The 24,901-nt window shown below is 42.9% G+C and overlaps 1 protein-coding gene across 1 annotated transcript; it reads right to left on the reverse strand.

Annotated features, from left to right (window-relative positions):
- Positions 1-1,912: 1,912 nt before the first annotated feature.
- On the reverse strand, positions 1,913-24,901 carry LOC132775627 (TRPM8 channel-associated factor homolog). The gene is made up of 8 exons (XM_067469346.1): positions 24,859-24,901; positions 20,566-21,198; positions 17,266-18,257; positions 15,710-15,804; positions 10,880-11,093; positions 6,724-6,963; positions 3,765-4,102; positions 1,913-2,531 (listed from the first exon to the last, which is right to left on the reverse strand). Exons 2-8 carry the CDS (start codon positions 21,180-21,182, stop codon positions 2,262-2,264), a joined length of 2,766 nt encoding a protein of 921 aa, XP_067325447.1. The 5' UTR covers positions 21,183-21,198; positions 24,859-24,901; the 3' UTR covers positions 1,913-2,261.

Genomic DNA, 24,901 nt, shown 5'->3' on the forward strand with positions numbered 1-24,901 from the left:
AAAAGGGCTGAAAAATTCGGCTTATATTCAAGTATATACGGTACTTTTGAAAAGAGGAACCAAAAGTTTAGATGAAAAAATCATAAATATAACATTTAAGATACATTAGTAGTAATTGCTGAAATTACTACGTGGTTATATATGACCGATTTGTCACTATCATACGCAAAGTGCGTAAGTGGGTACGACAATTCAAAGATTTTTATTGTTATTGTGAAGCGCCTGTTCTCACGAATCCTCGCTTCAGCTGAAGCCACCAAATCGTCTGGAATCAAAGAAGGGCGACCGGAGCGGTTCTCATCTCACGGCCATCTTTGAATTGTCGTACCCACTTACGCACTTTGCTTTCACTCATAACAGTATCACCGTACACGTCACAAATCTGTCGATGAATTTCTGCAGCAGGCAGGTTCCTTGCTGACAAAAACCGTATCACTGAGCGAACCTCACATGCGGCGGGTGAGTTGATAGTCTTTATTTATTTATTTATTTATTTGGTAGTTTTGTATACCGGTCTTCTCACTTCCATTCAAGGGACTCGGGCCGGTTTCCAACATCAATATTACAGATCGTCATTAAAACATCATATTTCTAAATCACACTAAAACATTAAAACATTGAAACAATTAAAATGGCAAAAATACAATCATATGATTACAGTGGTCAGGCGTCATAAGAAATCATTTATTCGTCGTCATCCATCCATATCACAGGATCATGGCTCATTCGTTGAATGCCAATCCCCAAAGCCAGGTTTTCACCTGTTTCCTGAACGTTAAGATTGAAGGGGCAGTTCTGATCTCCAGTGGAAGGGAGTTCCAGAGTCGAGGGGCCACCACCGAGAAGGCCCTGTCTCTCGTCCCCACCAACCACGCCTGTGAGGCCGGTGGGATCAAGAGCAGGGCCCGTCCAGACGATCTTAGTAATCTTGATGGGTCATAGGGGAGGATACGTTCGGACAGGTAAAAATGTCTTAAACATTTTTAAAGCACAGAACAGAACTGTACAGGTTAGCTACAGAGCAGAAACTGAGCACAGTTGTTCCCGAGGAATGCCGGTACATGATGCACACGCTCGTTGCGGTATGTGCGTGAACTACTAGTGTCTACAACAAAACGGACCTTACTTAAAAAATGCCACTCGTATATTTATTTTAAAATAATTCTTTCACATATATATAATTTTTACTGTTTATTAAATATGAATATTTGATACTGGAGGACATAGAGCATCTTCATCTTTTGTGCCATGCTGGTATATTTGGTTTGCAGCCTCGAGTGGCAGACTACTCTTGACTCTTTTTCCCTCCTAGAATCAGGCAAATGTCCAAAGCAGCCAATGGACGGCAAGTTACACAAATTTCTATGACCCCCCAGATTGAGTTAAGGGACCTCAAATGGGGTCACGGACAACAGTATAAAGAGGTTTGCCCTAGAGCAGGGCTACTCAAAGTGATTGTCTAGGCTAGGTTTCCAAGAAAAGAAGAATTTATTTATTTATTTATTTAAAATTTATATCCCAATTTTCTCACCTCCGTAGAGGGACTCAGACCGGCTTACAGCAAGGATTCAATGCTACTAATGCAAGTTAAAACATCATACAACAATACAAGATTAAAATACATATAGATAAAATACATATATACCAAATCGCCAAGGTAAAATCATGTTCAACTCAGTCCGCATATGTGGTCACTCACTTTGGTCTGTAACCAGTCTCAGCCATTATTCTGGGAATGCTTTGTTCCACAACCAGGATTTCAGTAGCCTCCTGAAGGACAAGAGGGAGGGGGCAGATCTAATCTCATTCGGGAGAGAGTTCCATAGCTGAGGGGCCACCACCGAGAAGGCCCTGTCTCTCGTTCTCACCAAACGCGCTTGCGAAGGTGGTGGAATTGAGAGCAGGTCCTCTCTGGAAGATCTTAACATCCTTGATGGTTCATAGGGGGAGAATACGTTCGGAAGGTAAACCGTATCTAAACTCAACCGTACCTAAACTCAACAGAAAGAACCGTACCTAAACTCAACAGAACTTCCAAGATTAATACTAGCGCTAGAAGATTATAGGTTTAATGTGACAATCGTAAAAAAATTTAAAAATCTGAAAAGTGATAAGGCGAAGCATTAATCAGGACTGTCCCTGTCATATTGGGACAATTGGAGGGTATGTAAACCTATTAAAAATAGAGGTGTCTTCTCATATTTCACCTGATATCCTTAATTCCAATGCAGGTGCACAGTTCTATGAAATGCAGCTTCAATTTATTTCACTTTCAGTTCCTTACAGTGACAGTTCTGCTTCATTGGATCCTCTTCCCAGGGAGGAAACGTTTTGGCCAACTTCCGAGAGATTTCATCCTCAATCGGCCACCCCCAGGCTTTAAAGAAAGGGCCTAGATTTCTGTTTACTCTTCGTGAAAATGCTTCTGCCCACAGATTCATCTTGGATTTGTTGTCATCAGGGATAGTGGACATGCTTTGGTACTCAGCAAAGATGTGGATATAGGGTTCCCATCCAAATGCTTCCTGTAGCTGGGGTAAAAAAGGCATATATTTATTCCCTTAGCTTTTTCATGCAGACAGTATAGAATCATAGAATCAAAGAGTTGGAAAAGACCTCATGGGCCATCCAGTCCAACCCCCACCAAGAAGCAAGAATATTGCATTTAAATCACCCCTGACAGATGGCCATCCAGCCTCTGTTTAAAAGCTTCCAAAGAAGGAGCTTCCACCACACTCCGGGGCAGAGAGTTCCACTGCTGAATGGCTCTCACAGTCAGGAACTTCTTCCTCATGTTCAGATGGAATCTCCTCTCTTGTAGTTTGAAGCCATTGTTCCGCGTCCTAGTCTCCAAGGAAGCAGAAAACAAGCTTGCTCCCTCCTCCCTGTGGCTTCCTCTCACATATTTATACATGGCTATCATATCTCCTCTCAGCCTTCTCTTCTTCAGGCTAAACATGCCCAGCTCCTTAAGCCGCTCCTCATAGGGCTTGTTCTCCAGACCTTTTATCATTTTAGTCACCCTCCTCTGGACACATTCCAGCTTGTCAATATCTCTCTTGAATTGTGGTGCCCAGAATTGGACACAATATTCCAGGTGTGGTTTAACCAAAGCGGAATAGACGGGTAGCATGACTTCCCTAGATCTAGACACTATGCTCCTATTGATGCAGGCCAAAATCCCATTGGCTTTTTTTGCCGCCACATCACATCGTTGGCTCATGTTTAACTTGTTGTCCACGAGGACTCCAAGATCTTTTTCACATGTACTGCTCTCGAGCCAGGCATTGTCCCCCATTCTGTATCTTTGCATTTCGTTTTTTCTGCCTAAGTGGAGTATCTTACATTTGTCCCCGTTGAACTTCATTTTGTTAGTTTTGGCCCATCAGCTCTCTAATCTGTCAAGATGGTTTTGAATCCTGCTCTTGTCCTCTGGAGTATTGGCTAAACCTCCCAATTTCGTGTCGTCTAAGTACTAACTAAAGTTGACACTACTTAGCTTCCAAGATAAGACTAGGTCTGGTGCCCTTAAGATATTGAGGTCCTCTACAAGCTTCAAACCATTCATAATTTGGTGGTGGATGCTGCTGGGGTTCTTGGAAATGCAAAATGTGGGTATTACAGCTTCATGTATCTCCTGTGTTCGACAAACCTGGATTAGACTTTCTGCAGGCTAATCAAGGCATATTTACTTGGAAATAATAAGTCCCACACTAAGCTCCATGGGACTTGTTTCTAGATAAGTATCTAATGCCCTCCGTTACCTGTAAATAGGGTTCCAGCGCAGTGAATACTTCAAAGTCCTTCAGCTGAGCTCCATTTTGGAGATAGTCTTCAATTCTCTGCTTTCTCAGGTGTGGTTGGAGTTCTGGATGAGCTCGGTCCCTTGGGATGTTCAGGACTGTCTCGTTGACGTAAACAGACCAGAGGTTGCAAGTGGCTTCAGTGGTATGAGGAGGGAATTCCCACCCACTTTGCTGCTGGTTGTGACCCAACTCATGGATAGGACCCCAGGTCCCTTTGGTTTTGAAGGCCTCCATGTCCACAATTTCCTCCATTCCCCCTACATTAGACATGACTGGGTAACCAGAATGCATCCAACCTAAGGAACAGAGTTGGCATAGGAGAAGATATATATATATGTGTGTGTGTGTGTGTGTGTGTGCGTGTGTGTATACACACACATACACACATACATAGAGAGAGAGAGAGAGAGATTCATATGAAGAGATAAATATCAGAAGTAATAAACTAAAATTAGAGGTATCCAAATGCAGCAGAACTAGAGGTTGAATTTACCCAAAATTTAATTTTTAGGTCCCCAGGCAATTCTATAATACGCTTCCACCAGAATTGACTGAAGAATCATACTGAAGAATTTAATGATGCCTAGACATTTACTTGGACCTCCGTTGTGACTCTGGTATGCTTCCACCAAATGCTATTCATTCAATAGGATTTGCTATTATCTGTAGTTTTATTTATTTATTTATTTAGAACTTTTATATACCGGTCTTCTCACTTCCGACGAGGGACTCAGGCCGGTTTACAACAGAGGAGTTCATACACAATAGTTAAAGACACCACATCCTATAAAAATCTAATATAAAACACATTCCAATACAATCATATAATTACATAAGGCCAAGTTGTCCAAATAAAATCACAATTCATCACCATCCGTCCGTGTGATCAAGGGTTATTGACTCACTCATCAAATGCCAGGTTCCAGAGCCAGGTTTTCACCAGCTTTCTAAAGGTCAGGAGGGAAGGGGCAGTTCTAATCTCCAATGGGAGAGAGTTCCGAGCTGAGGGGCCACCACCGAGAAGGCCCTGTCCCTCGTCCCCACCAGACATGATTGCGAGGGTGGTGGGACCGAGAGCAGGGCCCTTCCAGAAGATCTTAGCAACCTTGATGGTTCATAGGGGAGAATCCGTTTGGACAGGTAAATTGGGCCGGAGTAGTTTAGGGATTTATAGGTCAACACCAGCACTCTGAATTATGCTCGGAAGCTAATTGGCAGCCAGTGGAGCTGGCGCAACAGAGGAGTAGCATGCTCCCTGTACCCCGCTCCTGTTAGTCATCTGGCTGCCGCTCGTTGGACTAATTGCAGCTTCCGGGCAGTCTTCAGAGGCAACCCCACATAGAGAGTGTTGCAGTAGTCTATACGGGATGTAACCAGAACGTGGACCACCGTGTTTTACATTAAAAACGGTGAAAGCCAAAGTTCTCTTCCAGTAGTCACCAGCCAATCCCTCTGCAATGCCAGAAATGCAGCTTAATGGTGTAACATTAGAAAATATTGACCATTTCCGCTCCCTTTCAGTCACTTCTCCACAAAAGTCAGTATTGACACTGAAATACAACTCTGCCTGAGCTCTGCAAGTTCAGCATTCTTCTGAATGAAGCAGAGAGTGTTGAGGATTGGGACATCCGTAGGCAAGGGCGGCTCAACCCATTACGCAAAGTAAGCATTTGCAGTATAGTTGATTTTGCCAAGGGGCGCTCTTGAGGCGCTCTTGGGGGAAAATAGACCTTGACATATGCGAGTTGTAGTTACTGGGATGTATAGTTCACCTACAATCAAATAGCATTCTGAACTCCACCAATGATGGAATTGAACCAAATATGGCATACAGAACTCCCACGATGAACAGAAAATATATATCAGTGATTGGTTGGGGGGGGGGCGCCAAAATACTGCTTGCTTACCATTGAAAATTACCTAGGGCCGCCTCTGTCCGTAGGGAGACAAAGTTGCTTGTTTATAAAGCTATTTATTTAATTATAAACAAGCGATGCTCCTACGTCATCAACTCCGTGGACTGGCCACATTGTCTGAATTCTGGATCACCGTCTCCCAAAGCAGTTACTATACCCTCAACTCAAGAACAGAAAATCTAATGTTGGTGGACAGGAAAAGAGACTTAAAGATGGACTTCAAGCTAACCTAACCTTAAAAACTATGGCGTAGACGCTGAGAACTGGGAAGCCCTGGCCCTTGAGCGCTCTAACTGGAGGTCAGGTGTGACCAGCAGTGCTGCAGAATTTAAAGAGGCACAAATGGAGGGTGAAAAGGAGAAATGTGCAAAGCGGAAGGCACGTCAAGCCAACCCTTACCGGGACCACCTTCCACCTAGAAACCAATGCTCTTACTGTAGGAGAAGATGCAGGTCAAGAATAGGGCTCCACAGTCACCTACGGACCCATTGCCAAGACACTGCACTTGGAGGACCATCATCCTTGAGCTATGAGGGATCGTCTGAGTAAGTAAGGAAGTAAGTGTCCTCCCAACCCTGTGATACGCCTATGAAATGTGGACTGTCTACAGATGTCACACTCAACTCGTGGAACGATTCCATCAGCATTGCGTCTGAAAAATCCTGCAAATCTCTTGGGAAGACAGGTGGACAAATGTTAGCATGCTGGAAGAAGCAAAGACCACCAGCACTGAAGCGATGTTCCTAAGTCATCAACTCTGCTGGACTGGCCACATTGTCTGAATGCCCAACCACCGTCTCCGCTGGACTGAATGCCACCACCAAGAGACTACACTTGGAAGGCCATCCTACTTAGACAATGAGGGATTGCCCAAGTCAAAGTAAGTAAGGTTTCGCATATTCACATGAAATCCTGGAACGTATCCCCAGTGGGTGTGGAGGTATAATGTATCTTGACAATTGTCACTATTATACATATGGTATGAAGTGGCATCTACTTACCAGCAGATATTTGAACATCAGTCACAATTCTTTCTGGTCTGGGAAAAACGGGAGGAAAGAATGCCAACTCGGTCACGGCATTCATCATCTGGGCCCAGGTAGTGAGCAGGGTCTCAGGATCATCTATTTTGCACGCATCATCGGAGGGCAGCGTCAAGATGATATTCTCAGTTTCTAGCTCAGCCCAGGGAGCAGGATAGTGGCGTATGGTATTTTGCCAGGCCCGGATACTGGTTTCACCTGATCCAACATTTTAAGAAAGGAAACATTCATTAGAACCACATTGGGCAGACATGCTAGGCTCTGTACCAGAGGATAAACGAAAGAATACACAAAACCCAGTTGCAGAACACTTACTGGACACTCCACTTCAGAGCTCAAATAGCAGTACTTGAACAATATAGATAGATAGATAGATAGATAGATAGATAGATAGATAGATAGATAGATAGATGGGTAGATGGGTAGATACGTAGATAGATAGGTAGATAGGTGTTGTTGTTGTTCATTTGTTCTGTCGTCTCCAACTCTTCGTAACCTCATGGACCAGCCCACGCCAGAGCTCCCTGTCGGCCGTCACCACCCCCAGCTCCTTCAAGGTCAGTCCAGTCACTTCAAGGATGCCATCCAGCCATCTTGCCCTTGGTCGGCCCCTCTTCCTTTTACTTTCCACTTTCCCCAGCATCATTGTCTTCTCTAGGCTTTGCTGTCTCCTCATGATGTGGCCAAAGGACTTCAACTTTGTCTCTAGTCTCCTTCCCTCCAGTGAGCAGCCGGGCTTTTTTCCTGGAGGATGGACTGGTTGGTTCTGAGAGTCCAAGGCACTCTCAGAACTTTCCTCCAACACCACAGCTCAAAAGCATCTATCTTCCTTCGCTCAGCCTTCGCTCAGGTAGATAGGTAGATAAGTAGATAGGTAGATAGATAGATAGGTAGGTAGGTAGGTAGGTAGGTAGGTAGATAGATAGATAGATAGGTAGGTAGGTAGGTAGGTAGGTAGGTAGGTAGGTAGATAGATAGATAGATAGATAGATAGATAGGTAGGTAGGTAGGTAGATAGATAGATAGATAGATAGATAGATAGATAGATAGATACATTCATAGATAGCTTGATAGATAGATAGATAGATAGATAGATAGATAGATAGATAGATAGACAGATAGACAGACAGATAGATCGGTAGGTAGGTAGATAGATAGGTAGCTAGACAGGTAGATAGATAGATAGATAGATAGATAGATAGATAGATGATAGATAAATAGATAGACAGATAGGTAGATAGGTAGATAGATAGGTAGATAGATAGGCCGGTAGATAGATAGATAGGTTGATAGATAGATAGATAGATAGATAGATAGATAGGTCGATAGATAGGTCGATAGATAGATAGATAGATAGGTCGATAGATAGATAGATAGATAGATAGATAGATAGATAGATAGGTCGATAGATAGGTCGATAGATAGGTCGATAGATAGGTCGATAGATAGGTCGATAGATAGGTCGATAGATAGGTCGATAGATAGATAGATAGATGGATGGATGGATGGATGGATGGATGGATGGATAGATAGATAGATAGATAGATAGGTCGGTAGATAGATAGTTAGGTCGATAGATAGATAGATAGATAGATAGGTCGATAGATAGATAGATAGATAGATAGATAGATAGATAGATAGGTCGATAGATAGGTCGATAGATAGGTCGATAGATAGGTCGATAGATAGATAGATAGATAGATAGATAGATGGATGGATGGATGGATGGATGGATGGATAGATAGATAGATAGATAGATAGATAGATAGGTAGGTAGATAGATAGGTTGGTAGATAGATAGTTAGGTCGATAGATAGATAGATAGATAGATAGATAGATAGATAGATCGGTAGGTAGATAGATAGATAGATCGGTAGGTAGATAGATAGATAGGTAGCTAGACAGGTAGATAGATAGATAGATAGATAGATAGAGAGAGATAGACAGACAGACAGGTAGATAGGTAGGTAGATAAATAGGTAGATAGATAGGTAGGTAGATAGTTAGGTAGGTAGGTAGGTAGATAAGTAGGTAGGTAGATAGGTAGGTAGGTAGGTAGGTAAGTAGATAGATAGATAGATAGATAGATAGATAGATGATAGGAAGTTGGGAAAGAATCAGCTGGACAGGAATAGTTTCACCAATTCCAGTCTTATCAACAGTGGATTGAACAGAGACAATGGTTCTTTGGCACACAGCACATAACATCAGTTAACACACCAGTTGCATGAGGACTTCTTGGATAGTTTATGACATCTCCTTTCTGGTTAACAGTCAGTGTCACACGGTATTCTAATAAGGCCTCCAAATAACCACCTTACTTAGAGGGGTTCACCAGCAGTTTTCCTGGTATTTCGTGTCTTACTGGGAACAGGGAGAGAGTGTGATTCATGTATGTACGAGGGTTGAATGAAAAGTAATGCCTCCACCTTCCTTACTTGGGTTTGGATGGGAGTATTTTAATAAATCAAATGCAGAAATAATCCTTAGAATGTGCTCTTGAACTACCACTATCCACTTTTCCACATAATCACCAGACAATTGGATATATTTCTGTCAACGAAGAACAAGTTTTCTGAAGCCATCACGGAAGAAGTCAACACTGTGTTTCTGCAACCCATTGTGCACAGATCTTCCGATAGCCAAGCAAAGCAAAAATGTGACCCATATGTTCTTGTGAAATGCCAATTATGCTTGAAATTTCTCTTTGAGTGATACGACGATCATCCTGAATCAATCTGTCAACCCTTTGCTTGTGAAACTCGGTGGCTGCTGTTACAGGACATCCAACTCTTTGTTTGTTACGCAAGTCAGATGTTCCCACCACAACATCTTTAAACTTACTCGCCCAACGATACACAGTACTCACATCAACACAATCACCTTACTCGCCCAATGACACCCAGTACTCACATCAACACAATCATCATAAACAGCTTGTATTCTCTGACGAATCTCCTTTGGGATGACACTTTCTGTTAAGAATTCAATGACTGCACGTTGCTTAAGTCTCATTGACCGACTGTGCAGGGTTCCATACTTTGCACTTTAACAACACAACTGTTCAGTGCTAAGGCTTACTACCAAAATGGAACTGTAGAGGAGAGTCTACCGAACAAGCCAGTACCTGCCGCATACCAGTACTGCCATCTGTTGAGGATAGAATCATAGAATCATAGAATCAGAGTTGGAAGAGACCTCATGGGCCATCCAGTCCAACCCCCTGCCAAGAAGACAGATGGCCATCCAGCCATCTGACAGATGGCCATCCAGCCTCTGTTTAAAAGCTTCCAAAGAAGGAGCCTCCACCACACTCCGGGGCAGAAAGTTCCACTGCTGAACGGCTCTCACAGTCAGGAAGTTCTTCCTCATGTTCAGATGGAATCTCCTTTCTTGTAGTTTGAAGCCATAGTTTCGCATCCTAGTCTCCAGGGAAGCAGAAAACAAGCTTGCTCCCTCCTCCCTGTGGCTTCCTCTCACATATTTATACATGGCTATCATATCCCCTCTCAGCCTTCTCTTCTTCAGGCTAAACATGCCCAGCTCCTTAAGCCGCTCCTCATAGGGCTTGTTCTCCAGACCCTTGATCATTCTGGTCGCCCTCCTCTGGACACATTCCAGCTTGTCAATATCTGTCTTGAATTGTGGTGCCCAGAATTGGACACGAGTTACGAAGGTGGAGACATTACTTTTCATTCAACCCTCGTAGTTGCAAGTTATCGGTGGGAAGGTAATGGCGCTCCATGCAGTCATGCTGGCCACGTGATCTAGTAGGTGTCTGTGGACAATGCTGGCTCTTCAGCTTGGAAATGGAGATTAGCACCAACCTCCAGAGTCAGACACGACTGGACTTAATGTCAGTGGAAAACTGAGTTGCCTGAGGGCTGAGAAGGCCGGTATACAAGTATACTAAATAAATAAACCCTTTACCTAGCCTTTACCTAGTTGGAATGATGGGTAACAAAGTTCCAGTAGTGAATTGTGCATTGCTTTTTCAATGGACACCTAGGTGCAGATGAACCTCTTGTACCTTGCAACCATTTATATTCAAATAATTTTTGAGTTTTCCAACTATCCCACCATTATTTGATTTGTGTGTGTGTGGATCACTTGCCATGCTTGAAGTAAGGAGCCATGGTGGCCCCTTCTATGGTGACATACATGAAGCCCATTGAAGATTTCTCCGGCACGATGATGTATAAGAGGCCTCCCCACAGGCTGGAGACTTCCACTCTTGGACTCTTAACCTGAAATCGTCTGACCACCACCGGAGGACGTTGCAGCTCACCAGCCTTGCTCAAGTCATCAGAATGGCAGCCAATCTGTACCTGGGAGAAAAGGATATTGGATTTAAGAGCCTGATGGTATTGCGACAGGTGAAGTTCCTCTCCTGGTTTCTTTAGTCTTAGGGATTAGGGATTCTTTGTCATCTGTTGCTCAAATCCACATTTGAATAGAGCAGTGTTTCTCAATCTGGGGGTCGGGATCCCTGGGGGGGGGGTCTTGGGGGGGTCGTGAGGGTGTATGAGAGGGGTTGCCAAAGAGCATCAGAAAACACAGTATTTTCTATTGGTCATGGGGGTTCTGTGTACGAAGTTTAGCCCAATTCTCTCATTGTTGGAGTTCAGAATGCTCTTTGATTGTAGATGAACTATAAATCCCACCAACTACAACTCCCAAATGTCAAGGTCTATTTCCCCCAACCTCCACCAGTGTTCACATTTGGACATGTTGAGTATTCGTGCCAAGTTTAGTCCAGATCCATCATTGAGTCCACAGTGCTCTCTGGATGTAGGTGAACTACAATTCCAAAACTCAATGCCTATCAAACCCTTCCAGTATTTACTGTTGGTCATAGGAATTCTTTGTGCCAAGACTGGTTCAATTCAGTCATTGCTGGAGTTCAGAATGCTCTTTGATTGTATGTGAACTATAAATGTCAGCAACTACAACTCCCAAATGACAGCATCAAACTCCCCTTCAACCTCACTAGAATTCAAATTTAGGCATATCCGGCATTTGTACCAAATTTGGTCCAGTGAATGAAAATACAACCTTGCATATCAGATACTTACATGATGATTCATAACAACAGCAAAATTACAGTTGTGAAGTAGCAACAAAAATAATGTTATGGTTGGGGGTCACCACAATATGAGAGAATTGTATTAAGGGATTGCGGCATTAGAGAGGTTGGGAACCACTGGAATAGAGGTTGATATCATCATCTTCTTGCCTGGGCTCCCAACTCATAAACCACAGCAGAGATCAACCACCAATAGTCCACTTAAGCACTCCTAAATATAGGAATCTCAGATTATTTACTTTTTTGTTTTTGTTTTGTTTAGAAAAAGTTTGTGCCCCCTTCACCAGATCCAACCAACTCATGTTGTTTCACAATTCCAAGACGTCATTGTTTCTATTGCTGGCTTATACCCCTTTCCCTCATTAAATTTTATTATTTATTTATTTATTTACATCACTTATATCCCGCCCATATCAGCCCGCAGGAGACTCAGGGCGGTCTACATATCGGCACAATTCGATGCCATCAATACAATACAAAAGCAAAAACAATTAAGTGCATTTAGACAAAAAAAGACAGTGCAATAACAATTTAAAAAGAGCTATATCCTCTCATTCCAATCCTCATCCGTTTCATCGTCTTGGCCGTTCCTGGGTCATTCCCCATCTCAAGCTTGACTATTCCGGGGTTCCGAATACCTGCTCAAAGAGCCAGGTTTTCACTCTCTTACGAAAGGTCAGGAGGGAGGGGGCTGATCTAATATCCCTAGGCAAGGAGTTCCACAGCCGAGGGGCCACCACAGAGAAGGCCCTGTCTCTCGTCCCCGCCAAGCGTGCTTGCGAAGCAGACGGGATCGAGAGCAGGGCCTCCTCAGATGATCTTAACTTCCTGGAGGGTTTGTAGGAAGAGATGCGTTCGGATAGGTAGGCTGGGCCAGAACCGTTTAGGGCTTTATAGGCTAAAGCCAGCACTTTGAATTGGGCCCGGTAGCAAACTGGCAGCCAGTGGAGCTGATGCAGCAGAGGAGTTGTGTGCTCCCTGAGCGCCGCTCCTGTTAGCAACCTGGCTGCTGCACGCTGGACCATTTGAAGCTTCTGGGCCATCTTCAAAGGGAACCCCACGTAGAGCGTGTTGCAGTAGTCTATGCGGGATGTAACCAGAGCATGGACTACCGTGGCCAAGTAAGACTTCCCAAGGTACGGGCGCAGCTGGCGCACAAGTTTTAGTTGTGCAAATGCTCCCCTGGTCACCGCCGAAACCTGGGTTTCCAGGCTCAGCGATGAGTCCAGGGTCACACCAGGGTCACACCCAAACTGCGAACCTGCGTCTTCAGGGGGAGTGCGACCCCATCCAACACAGGCTGTAACCCTATGCCCTGTTCGGCCTTTTGACTGACCAGGAGTGCCTCTGTCTTGTCTGGATTCAGTTTCAATTTGTTAGCCCTCATCCAGTCCGATACAGCGGCCTAGCACCGGTTCAGGACCTGGACAGCATCCTTAGTAGCATGTGGAAAGGAGTAACAGAGTTGGACATCATCCGCGTACAGATGACACCGCACCCCAAAACTCCGGATGATCTTCTCCAGCGGCTTCATGTAGATGTTAAACAACATGGGGGACAATATAGAGCCCTGCGGGACCCCACAAGACAATGGTTGCGAGGTTGAGCAGTTGTCCCCCAGCAACACCTTCTGGGTACGATCCTCTAGGAAGGACCTGAGCCACTGCAGAACAGTGCCACCAAGGCCTATTCCCACGAGGCGTCCCAGAAGGTTTTATTACAGCTTGTTTTAAGCTCGCTGGAATTTTGAATTAAAGACATATTTAATACATTGAATTAAAGACATATTTAATACATTTCCCCCATATTTTCCAAAACCCTGTTTGTTTCTATTTTCCGCTTTTAATTTTAATATTGCAAGTTAGCTTATCATTAATCGCTTTATTCCAAATTTCCCTATACCATTCTTCTAATTGAATTTCTTTTTTTTCTTTCCAGTTTTTTTTGCTATTAGCAATTTAGCTGCTGTTATCAAATTAGAAACCAATAATTTCTCCTCTTGTAAGGGAATTATATTATCATGCATAAGTAATAATGCTAATGTTGGTGTAATCTCAATCTCTATTTTTATTATTGCTCTTATTTCTTTAGGTATACTTTCCCAAATATTTTGTATAGTTTTACGTGACCACCAAATGTGAAGGTATATCAATATTTCCTGACAGCCTCTCCAACACTGATCTGAGTATGTTTTAATCAATCTGATTTAATCTAATGGGAGTTAAATATCACCTCCATACCATTTTATAGTAATTTTCCTTAATTCTTATAGACATTTTTAGTAATCTCATACTCCACATCTTTGCCCATTCCTGATTATTCACTTTCCCCCCCAAATCTGCTTCCCATACTTCCTTCAAATAAATTTGTTCTTGTTCGTCCGTTAATAATAATTTATAGATATCACTTACTGTACTTCTCTTCTTTTATCTCCCTTTGAGTTATCATCTTTTCTATTTTTGTTTTTTTCCCTACCTCTATTATACATTTTCCTTATTTCACTTGACCATTTACCCAATTTGTAGATACTTGGACCAATCTAAGTCCCTTAATTCCTCTTTTATCCTTTCCATATTTACCATTTTCAAATCCCAGTCTTTTACTTTCATTAAACCTCTTCCTTTAAGTTCTACTTCAAGTTCTTTTTTCAAATTTACTGAGAAGTTTTCTGTCATTAAAACTGGCATGCTAGGAGAAATACCTGGCATTTTTTATATCTCCCCCAAATCTCCAAATTATTGTTTCGGGCTATATGGCCATGTTCTAGGGGCATTCTCTCCTGACGTTTTGCCTGCATCTATGGCAAGGTTCCTCAGAGGTAGTGAGGTCTGTTGGAACTAGGAAAAAGGGTTTATATATCTGTGGAATGACCAGGGTGAGACAAAGGACTCACACAAGTTTGAACCAAACTTGGCACACAGTTCTCCCTTGACCAACAGAAAATATTGGAAGGGTTTGGTGGGCAGTGTCCTTTGGTTTTGGAGTTATTTATTTCAGTTACTTATACCCCGCCCTTCTCACCCCCGAGGGGGGACTCAGGGCGGCTTACAAAGGGAGGCACAATTCGATGCCTATATCAAATATACATACAGCACTTAAACAGTTAACAAATTAAAATCATCAGTACATAACAATACACTAATACAATAGTAAACTAATCCTATGCTCAGCGCTCAGAGTTCTGTAAATCCATTCCGTTTCGTCCGTTCCTGCTCATCATCAAGGTCTTTCTTTAGCTGCCAGAATGTCCAAATGCCTGGTCCCACATCCAGATCTTCAGTTTTTCTCTAAAAGAAAAAAGGGAATTCGCCGATCTAATCTCCCCGGGGAGTGAGTGCCACAAGTGAGGGGCCACCACCGAGAAGTTGTAGTTCACCTACATCCAGAGAGTACTGTGGACTCAAACAATGATGGATCTGGACCAAACTCTACACGAATACTCAATATGTCCAAATGTGAACACTGGTGGAGTTTGGGGAAAATAGAATCTTGACATTTGGGAGTTGTAGTTGCCGGGATTTGTAGTTCACCTACAATCACAGAGCATTCTGAACCCCACCAACTATAGAATTGGGCCAGACCTCCCACACAGAACCCCCATGACCACCAGAGTGAGCCACAGCAACGCGTGGCAGGGGACGGCATATATATATATATATACACACACACACACACATTTATATACACACACAATATATATTGTATTATTATAATATTATATTATTAGCATAGTACAATATCAGTATTAAATATTACTATATTGCACTATACCATTATATTGTAAAATTATTAGTAATATTACATGTAATATAATTATATAATTATAATACGATGTGACTCAGATTTTAGAAACTTCACCTCCAAATTAGCATCTAGGACAGTTGATGGAAAGACCAAGGTGACAGTCTTGGCTGGAGGAACATACATGCCAGAGCTTCTCCATGCTTCATTTCCTATAATAACAAATAGACAGATGGAATTTGCAATATAGTGATAGGTTATAAGTATCTAGGCTATATATATATATTTGACTTCTTCTTGGAGAAAGAGAATTTTCTGAAATTGCTTTAACTGAATTTTATGATAGATAGGTTATTCATTAGAGAAGAACCTTGCTAAGCATCTAAACAACAGTGGAATCCATGTGACTGTCCAAATGTTGGATCCCATGCCCTAGCATCCTTAAATCAGCATAGCCAATTATATGTAATGCTGGGAGCTATAGTTCAATAGCTGGATGGCATTGTGATTGATGTCCCTGTTGTAAGACATGCTGACTTCACTGCTAAGGGTATCTACCAATTGCCCCAACTCTTTGCTGTTGTATGTATTAGATGGGCCAAAACTAACAAAATGAAGTTCAACAGTGACAAATGCAAGATACTCCACTTTGGCAGAAAAAATGAAATGCAAAGATACAGAATGGGTGACGCCTGGCTCGAGAGCAGTACGTGTGAAAAAGATCTTGGAGTCCTCGTGGACAACAAGTTAAACATGAGCCAACAATGTGATGTGGCGGCAAAAAAAGCCAATGGGATTTTGGCCTGCATCAATAGGAGCATAGTGTCTAGATCTAAGGAAGTAATGCTACCCCTCTATTCCGCTTTGGTTAGACCACATCTGGAATATTGTGTCCAATTCTGGGCACCACAACTCAAGCGAGATATTGACAAGCTGGAATGTGTCCAGAGGAGGGCGACTAAAATGATCAAGGGTCTGGAGAACAAGCCCTATGAGGAGCGGCTTAGGGAACTGGGCATGTTTAGCCTGAAGAAGAGAAGGCTGACAGGAGATATGATAGCCATGTATAAATATGTGAGAGGAAGCCACAGGGAGGAGGGAGCAAGCTTGTTTTCTGCTTCCTTGGAGAGTAGGACGCGGAACAATGGCTTCAAACTACAAGAGAGGAGATTCCATCTGAACATGAGGAAGAACTTCCTGACTGTGAGAGCCATTCAGCAGTGGAACTCTCTGCCCCGGAGTGTGGTGGAGGCTCCTTCTTTGGAAGCTTTTAAGCAGAGGCTGGATGGCCATCTGTCAGGGGTGATTTGAATGCAATATTCCTGCTTCTTGGCAGGGAAATCAAATATCTAGTTTCACGGACTGTTGTTGGGCTATTTTTCTTTGGACAGTTTGTTCCTGTTTCTTCCTAACTAATTGGATTACCTTTTACTGTGGATTGTTTTTATTGCTTTGGCTTATATTATCTTCAATAAACTGCTTGCTATTTTAACCCATCTGTGTGGGTTAAACACACAGGGGATCCTACTCTGGAATACAACAATTGCTAACATATACTTATTGCAATGGTGGATGACTGTGGAAAGATGGAGACCATATTAGTCCTCCCAGGAGACCTCTATGAACTCATAGCACCCCTCCAAATATATCAACCTTTTGAAGTATTCTCTTACCGTTATTTGTTCCATTAATCCAGATGGTTTGGGGAGATGCTATAGGAAAGTGTTTTGTGAAATGTTGATTCAGGCTCGGGACTAAACACTGGAATTCTGGCATCGCGTTATAGAGATCCCAAGACAAGTAGAGTAAAACAGCTTTGTCTGAGTTGGAATTGATTGGATTGTTTGTATCGATGTCGGGAATCCCACAGCGCTGAACCAGTTCCAACATATGCTTGTGAACAGAGGAGAAAACAGGGGACTTGGCAGCTGGGATCTGTAGGAATGCGGCTGAATCTTGCGCCAGTTTCTTACACCACAAGGAATATGGCGGATGTAGGGGATGATTGTTCTCAACCTGTTCCTTGAAATGGGAGAGCATTTTACGAAAGTTGTAATTCAAAGATGGGTCTCCAGCCTGCCTCACTGGGTAGATGTTAGAGTTGCACGTTTCCCCAAAGATTCCTATTCCAAACTTGTTAAGGATCTTGTTTCCTGGAAAATAGGCAAAGACACTGCTGTTGGGATGGTTGTAAGTCCAATACCAAGCATGACCCCCGATGAAGAGACCACCTCCTTCAGAGACAAACTCGTGGATTTTTTCCATCTCTTCATCGCTGTATGCTGAGCAGCAGTATACACTGAGGCCTTCCTTAAGACTGGTGAGTTCGCATGGGATCATGGCCTGGAGTAACATAGAATGAAGCCCATGGAAATAGCTTCCAACACCAACTTTTCCTTCTTTTCCAGCCAAAAGCCACTGGATTGCATTGAGCAAAAATGTCTGCATTGAATCTGTGTCCAATAACCCTTCATGGGAGGCAACCACAACGCGTCCCCTCCCATAGTATGCGGCTCCAATGAACGTCTCATCAGAATCGGATACGGCAACTGGAAATGCCAAATTCCCATGGATGAGCAGGGGAGAGGGGACCTTATCGCCCATGTCAAACTGAACCACTCCGTTTAGAAGAAAATTTAAGTCTCTTTGGATGTCTAATCCAGACCTGATGAAACAAGAGATGAATCCATGAAAGTATTCACATCCCAAAAGGTGCAAAATGATTTCTCACATTGAAGGATCTAAAAGGTGGTGTCACACTGCCAGATTGTAGAGCAGTGGTTCTCAACCTTCCTAGTGTCGTGACCCCTTAACATGGTTCCTTATGTTGTGATGACCTCCAATCATAAAATTATTTTCGTTGCTACTTCACAACTGTAATATTGCTACTGTTATGAATCATAATGTAAATATCTGATTTGCAGGATGTCCTCTCATTCACTGGACCAAATTTGGCACAGATATGCAATACACCCAAATTTGAACACTGGTGGGCTTGGGGGGTTGGGAATTGTAGTTGCAGGGATTTATAGTTCATCTATAATCAAAGAGCATTCTGAACTCCACCAACGATGGAACTGAACTAAACCTGGCACACAGAACTCCCATGACCAACAAAAAATACTGGAAGAGTTTGAGTTTGGGAGTTATAGTTCATCTACATCCAGAGAGTGGACTGCAACAATGATGGATCTGGACCAAACTTGGCATAAATACTCAATATGCCCAAATGTGAACACTGGTGGAATTTGGGGACAATAGACCTTGACATTTGGGAGTTGTAGTTGCTGGGATTTATAGTTCACCTACAATCAAAGAGCATTCTGAACCTCACCAATGATAGAATTGGGCCAATCTTCCCACCCAGAACCCCCATGACCAGCAGAAAATACTGTTTTCTGATGGTCTTTGGTGACCCCTCTGACACCACCTTGTGACCCCCCCCAGGGGTCCCGACCCCCAGGTTGAGAAACACTGTTGTAGAGGGATTTGGGATAAGGGATGGTGAGACAACCAGTAATTATGTCTGGTCACCTCCAGGCTTTTTTTAAGGGGTGGAAGGACGTTTCAGGTTATAATTACAACAGCAGGGCCTAACAAAATTGTCCTTCTCCTTGTTTGTAGGGTTGCAAGGGTTTTCCTTCCAGAATTTTCCAGTGACAGACTGGGGTAGATGTGGTCTCCAGACTACTATATTTACTTGGTTAAAATGCACCATCAAATGTAATGCGCACTTCAGTGTTGTAGATGCACATTACTAAAAAAGGATTTGATGTTGAATGCAATGCACCCAGTTTATTAGGCTTAGGACCTCATCACAAAGGCCAAGCAAAGTATTGCGCTTTGCCTGGTTTTGCTGGCGGACAGAAGGGGCAGCAAGGTGAATCTGTCAACCACTTTGCCTGGTTTTGCAGGCTCCCATGTTGTAGCAGAAGCCTTTGCCAATGCTTCCACCCTGGTTGGAGGCAGAATCTCTGCCAGAAGTTGCACGATGTTGTGTGATGGCCAGCATGGGGCTCTGTCCACAAGACAGTGTGGAAGCATCCTAGGATGCTAAATTTACCCCGTTTGATGAGGCCCCCATATGTGAACAAGAAACCACGTACCTTTGGAAATTTCATTCAGTTCCCAATTGGCCTCATTCACAGAGGTTTTGAAGGCCTTGTGAATGAGGCCAGTTTATTTATTATTTACTATATTTATATTCTGCCCTTCTCACCCTGCACTCAGGGTGGATTACAGTGTATATATGCATGACAAACATTCAATGCTATAGACACACAACATATATAGACAGATACACAGAGGCCATTTAACAGCTTCATGAGAGTATTCTGGCCACCAGGGGAGCTGTTGCTTCACCATCCATTTGTGACACTGATGGAGTACTTCCTCATTCTTTGCATGCTTGCTGGATATTTTTATGACATCGTAAATTAGCCTCCCCTGATCTGACAAGGAAGAAAGAGGAGGAGGTAGGTGGTGGTAGTGATGGCAGTGGTTGCAATGTGCCTGTGACTCTCAGGGCGGCACCAACAAAGAACGAGTAAGAGATCAGGTAGTAGACGGCATTATGTGGGTGATTCTAATGTGCCACCAAATCTAATGCACATTTCATTTTTTGATGTAATGCAGCCAGAAAAGGTGATCATTAAAATCAAGTAAATGATCCTGGGTGAAACTGCAGTCTAACTTAAAGATAGGTCTCAACCACAGTATTTGCTTTGGTATGTCTTCCTGTGATTTCTGATCTATAGTCACTCTAAGGTATTGTGGTTTGAACAAGGGCATGGAAGTCCATTGGGTGACCTTAGGTAAGTCATACATTCTCAAAGTCCAAAGAATATCTGAAGAAACCTTGCAAAGAATTCTCTTTGATACAATGGCCTTTCAACCACCTCAACTTACAGAAACAAAAACTGGAGACACACAATAACAACACTGAAATAAGACAGATAAAGAGAAATGCTTACTTAGTGATCAGGGGGACCCTTGGCATTTCCTTGGGTACAGGAAAGATCCCATTCTCTCCCACATTGGCAGTGAAATACACACCAGCCACACTGGTCACCCGGTTGCCAGGGAATTCCACCAGAACGTTCTCCTCACCATGTTGATATGACCAATGCCAGGCCTGTCCTCCGATCAGAAGCCCCCCACCTCTTTTGACAAACCGTACGAGGTCCTCCGTCTGGTCGCCATTGTACGCATCCAGGCAGTAGACCCCTAGGGAGTCTCCAAGGGACACTCCGGGATGCACTTTGACCCCATTGCTAAGGAGCATCTTGGAGAGGGCATCCATGCTTTGGTGGGCCCCCACTTGGGCTGTGGAGGATGGCTTCAGCCACTCCAGAGCATTTCTAATCAATGGCAAAAAATGGGGAAGCATCAGCATTACTTCATGGGCAAAGACCACCATGCGGCCTTCTCCGTACTGAGATGCAGCAATGAGGACTTCATCCTTCGAACTCAGAAGCAATGGAAAAGCCCGGTCTCCGGTGAGAAGGAGTTGACAAGGATTATAATCTCCTGTTACATCCAGAGACTGGATGTCTTTCACTAGAGCTGCATAAGATGTTTGGGGATCCATTGGAACAGCCCCTGATCTGAAAGAGAAGTAAGAGATATCAATAGAAGCCTACTGAATTCTGACAACTCCATGTCAACAAAATTTCCAATCAGATTAACCGTCCTGCATTTTAACATTGTCTCAGAGGCAGACTGAGATCTATCAGGTAACAGCAGATAAGGAGAAGAAACAAGTATACTCTTATTTATCCTGTTACCTTGTGCTCGTATGGCTGTACCAGGAGCTTCAGCTTCATTTCCTTTCTATTGAGTGTTTGCATATATTCCAAGATTCCATGCATTTGCAGTAAGGTGACTTCCCTTGGTTTGCAATTATAGGGCCAATGACCTGTCTATCATTGTTAAGTTTTGGTTCCGCCCCTTTTTCCAGGGCTCTGGGAGGGAAAGGGAACCATTTTTAGTTCAGTCTTATACTGGAAAGCTTAGCTACAGGATGTGGATCAGCTCCATCTGTAGACAAGCTTAGTTTCTAACAACATCTGGGGGAAACAGCCCTAAAGCATCCGGGGAAAACAGCTCCACATCTTTCGTGGAAAAGAGCCAAAAGAACTCCAGCTGGAGAATCTACAGAGCCTTGACTGTTAGGTCTACTCGGGTAACTAGAAGCAATTTGAGCCGGGAGTGGAGTCTGGTTCCTCACTGGAGCGGTGTACAGGGAGCATACAACCCCCCTGTTGCGTCAGCTTTCCTGGCTGCCAGTTGCTATTGGGGCCAATTCAAAGTGCTAGCTTTGGTCTAAAGGTAAAGGTAAAGGTAGTCTCCTGACATTAAGTCCAGTCATGTCTGACTCTGTGGTGTGGTGCTCATCTCCATTTCTAAGCCGAAGAGCCAGCATTGTCCGTAGACACCTCCAAGGTCATGTGGCCGGCATGACTGCATGGAGCGCCGTTACCTTCCCGCCAGAGCAGTACCTATTGATCTACTCACATTTGCATGTTTTCGAACTGCTAGGTTGGCAGAAGCTAGGGCTGACAGCGGAAGCTCACGCCGCTCCCCGGAATTGAACCTGCGACCTTTCGATCAACAAACTCAGCAGCTCAGTGCTTTAACCCACTGCGCCACCGGGGGCTCCTAAATGGTTCTGATACAACTGAAATGGCAAGACTTGAGGAAAAGAGACAAAAGAGAGTCCCCGAGGTCTGCAAAAGTACAGTTTAGTCTCGGTTGTGCCAACCGGATATGGACCCTGCTGGTATTCCAGGTAACAGGGTGATGAACGAAGGAATTGCCTTGGTTTATATACCCTTTGTAATAATATGCCTACATCATACAAGTATCACAATGTGTGTCACAAAATTCCACTTTTACATTGTCTTCAATAGCATATTTTACACTCCAATACCTTTAATCTTTCATTAAGCACCTTTATCTATTCTAAAGAGTTGCTATTAAACCATCCTGTACCCCATAGCGCCAGAGTGTCTACCACCAGCTACTGATAGCAAGAACTTCCATCCATCTAAGTCCTTTCTGAAATGAAGCCTCTTGATGGCAAGGCTACATCATTAATGTTACGATAAACCCTGCTTGGTACGGGTCTCTTGTCAGATGCCTTAGACCAGGGGTCTTCAAACTTTTTAAACAGAGGGCCATGTCCCTCAAACTGTTGGAGGGCCAGATTATAATTTGAAAAAAATGAATAAACTTCTATGCACACTGCACATATCTTATTTGTAGTGCAAAAAACACTTAAAAACAATACAATAATTAAAAGGAAGAACATTTTTAACAAATATAAACTTATTAATATTTCAGTGAGAAGTATGAGCCTGCTTTTGGCTGTTGAGATAGTGTTGTTGTTGTTGTTGTTGTGTGCTTTCAAGTCGTTTCAGACTTAGGTTGAACCTGAGCAAGGGCCGGGAAAATGACCTTGGAGGGCCGCATTCGGCCCTCGGGCCTTAGTTTGAGGACCCCTGCCTTAGACATTCCCTTCCTAGGCCCTGGCCTCTTGTGGCATCTAATTTGCAGCTTTTAGGAAGAGCATATCTTCCCAAGTGAATGTTCATGCATACATATCCCTTTGTGATTTCATATATATATTCTAATTCCTATTTCTAATATGGTTATACCCAATATATATTATTTTCATCATGCCTTCATCACAACTTTGTACAAAATGTACAATGAGAATATTGAATTAAAACAATTCAATTAAAACAAGAGTACAATTGGATTTCTTTAAAAGCTGGGAACTCTGGGCATGGATTTCTTTGAGGAGGAGTTATATTTTTCACTTTGGAACTCACAAGATGACTTGTTGTCCTCCAAAGACAGCTAGGAAGCTTATTAATGACTAGTGTGCTGGTTCATCAGAGAAGCTGGAGAGAAGCCCACGTTTCCTTAAGGCTCAATCCTTGCACTCTTTCCACATTTACATGCTGCTAGGACTTTACAAAATGACAAGGTTGGGTTTTTAATACTTTGGGGTGCTGTTTTTTTTAAAGGATCTGTACAGATTTTAATGCATTCATATATATATACACACACACACACACACATATATATACACACACACACACATATATATATACACACACATATATATACACACACACATACATATACACACACACACACTGTTTAATTGCATTTTACTGTTAATTTTGAGTTCTGAATTGCTTTTAACTTGCATTGCATTAAATACGTTGTTAAACACTTTTGAGTCCCATTACTGGAAAGCAAGAAGAAGAAGAAGAAGGGGAAGAACAGGAAGAAGAAGAAGGGGAAGAACAGGAAGAAGAAGAAGAAGGGGAAGAACAGGAAGAAGAAGAAGGGGAAGAACAGGAAGAAGAAGAAGAAGAAGAAGAAGAAGAAGAAGAAGAAGAAGAAGAAGAAGAAGAAGAAGAAGAAGAGGAAGAGGAAGAGGGGGAAGAGGAAGAAAAAGAAGAAGGGGAAAAAGGGGAAGAAGAAGAGGAAGAAGAAGAAGAAGAAGAGGAAGAAGAAGAAGAAGAAGAAGAAGAGGAAGAGGAAGAGGAAGAAGGGGAAGAGGAAGAGGAAGAAAAAGAAGAAGGGGAAAAAGGGGAAGAAGAAGAGGAAGAAGGGGAAGAAAGGGAAGAAGAAGAAGGGGAAGAAAGGGAAGAAGAAGAAGAAGAAGAGCAACAACCTCATAAGAATAAACATTGGTGGTTACATACACTTGTAATGCCTGTTTCAACAGAACTTATTTTAGCCCCACTCATTTACACAAAATAATCTTGGGCTGAATCTATACTGTTATATAATCCAGTTCCTGAATCCAAATACTTGCTTAGAACTGGATTATGTTAGTCTACACTGCCCTATAACCCAGTTCAAAGCAGATAATCTGCATTCAGAGACTGGATCAGTGTGCATCTGCATGGTTTGATGCTATGGAATCCTGGGAGTTCTGCAAGGTCTCACACTTTCTCTCCCTGGTGCCTCATCAAACTACGACTCCTAGGAATGCATAGCATTGAGCCATGGCGATTAAAGTGGTGCTGAACTGCATTAATTCTACATTATAGATACTGTAGAATTAATGAGACTACAGAAATTGGTGCTCATTGGTGACTTCCCATCCAAGTACTAACCAGGGCTGGCCCTTCTTAGCTTCCAAGATCAGGTGGGATCTGATCGTTTGAGGATATCCCGCTTACAATTCATTCAATCAAACTAAATTTTCAATAAGGAAAAAAAGAAATAAGTAAATAACTTACTGTTTTCAGAAGTTCACCTTCCAAACGGGTTACGATCTCTTCA

This window comes from Anolis sagrei, chromosome 5 (genome assembly GCF_037176765.1).
Source record: "Anolis sagrei isolate rAnoSag1 chromosome 5, rAnoSag1.mat, whole genome shotgun sequence".
In the NCBI taxonomy this organism is placed as follows: Eukaryota; Metazoa; Chordata; class Lepidosauria; order Squamata; family Dactyloidae; genus Anolis; species Anolis sagrei.

Bases quoted from the DNA above. Each gene is read 5' to 3' on its own strand.
- LOC132775627 (XM_067469346.1), bottom strand. From the start codon at position 21,182: ATGGATCCCCAAACATCTTATGCAGCTCTAGTGAAAGACATCCAGTCT. The intron at 18,258-20,565 runs GTAAGCATTTCT...TTGTTTCATCAG, and splicing joins AGGGTCCCCCTGATCACTAA to GTCTGGATTAGACATCCAAA. The intron at 4,103-6,723 runs GTAAGTAGATGC...TCTGTTCCTTAG, and splicing joins TGATGTTCAAATATCTGCTG to GTTGGATGCATTCTGGTTAC.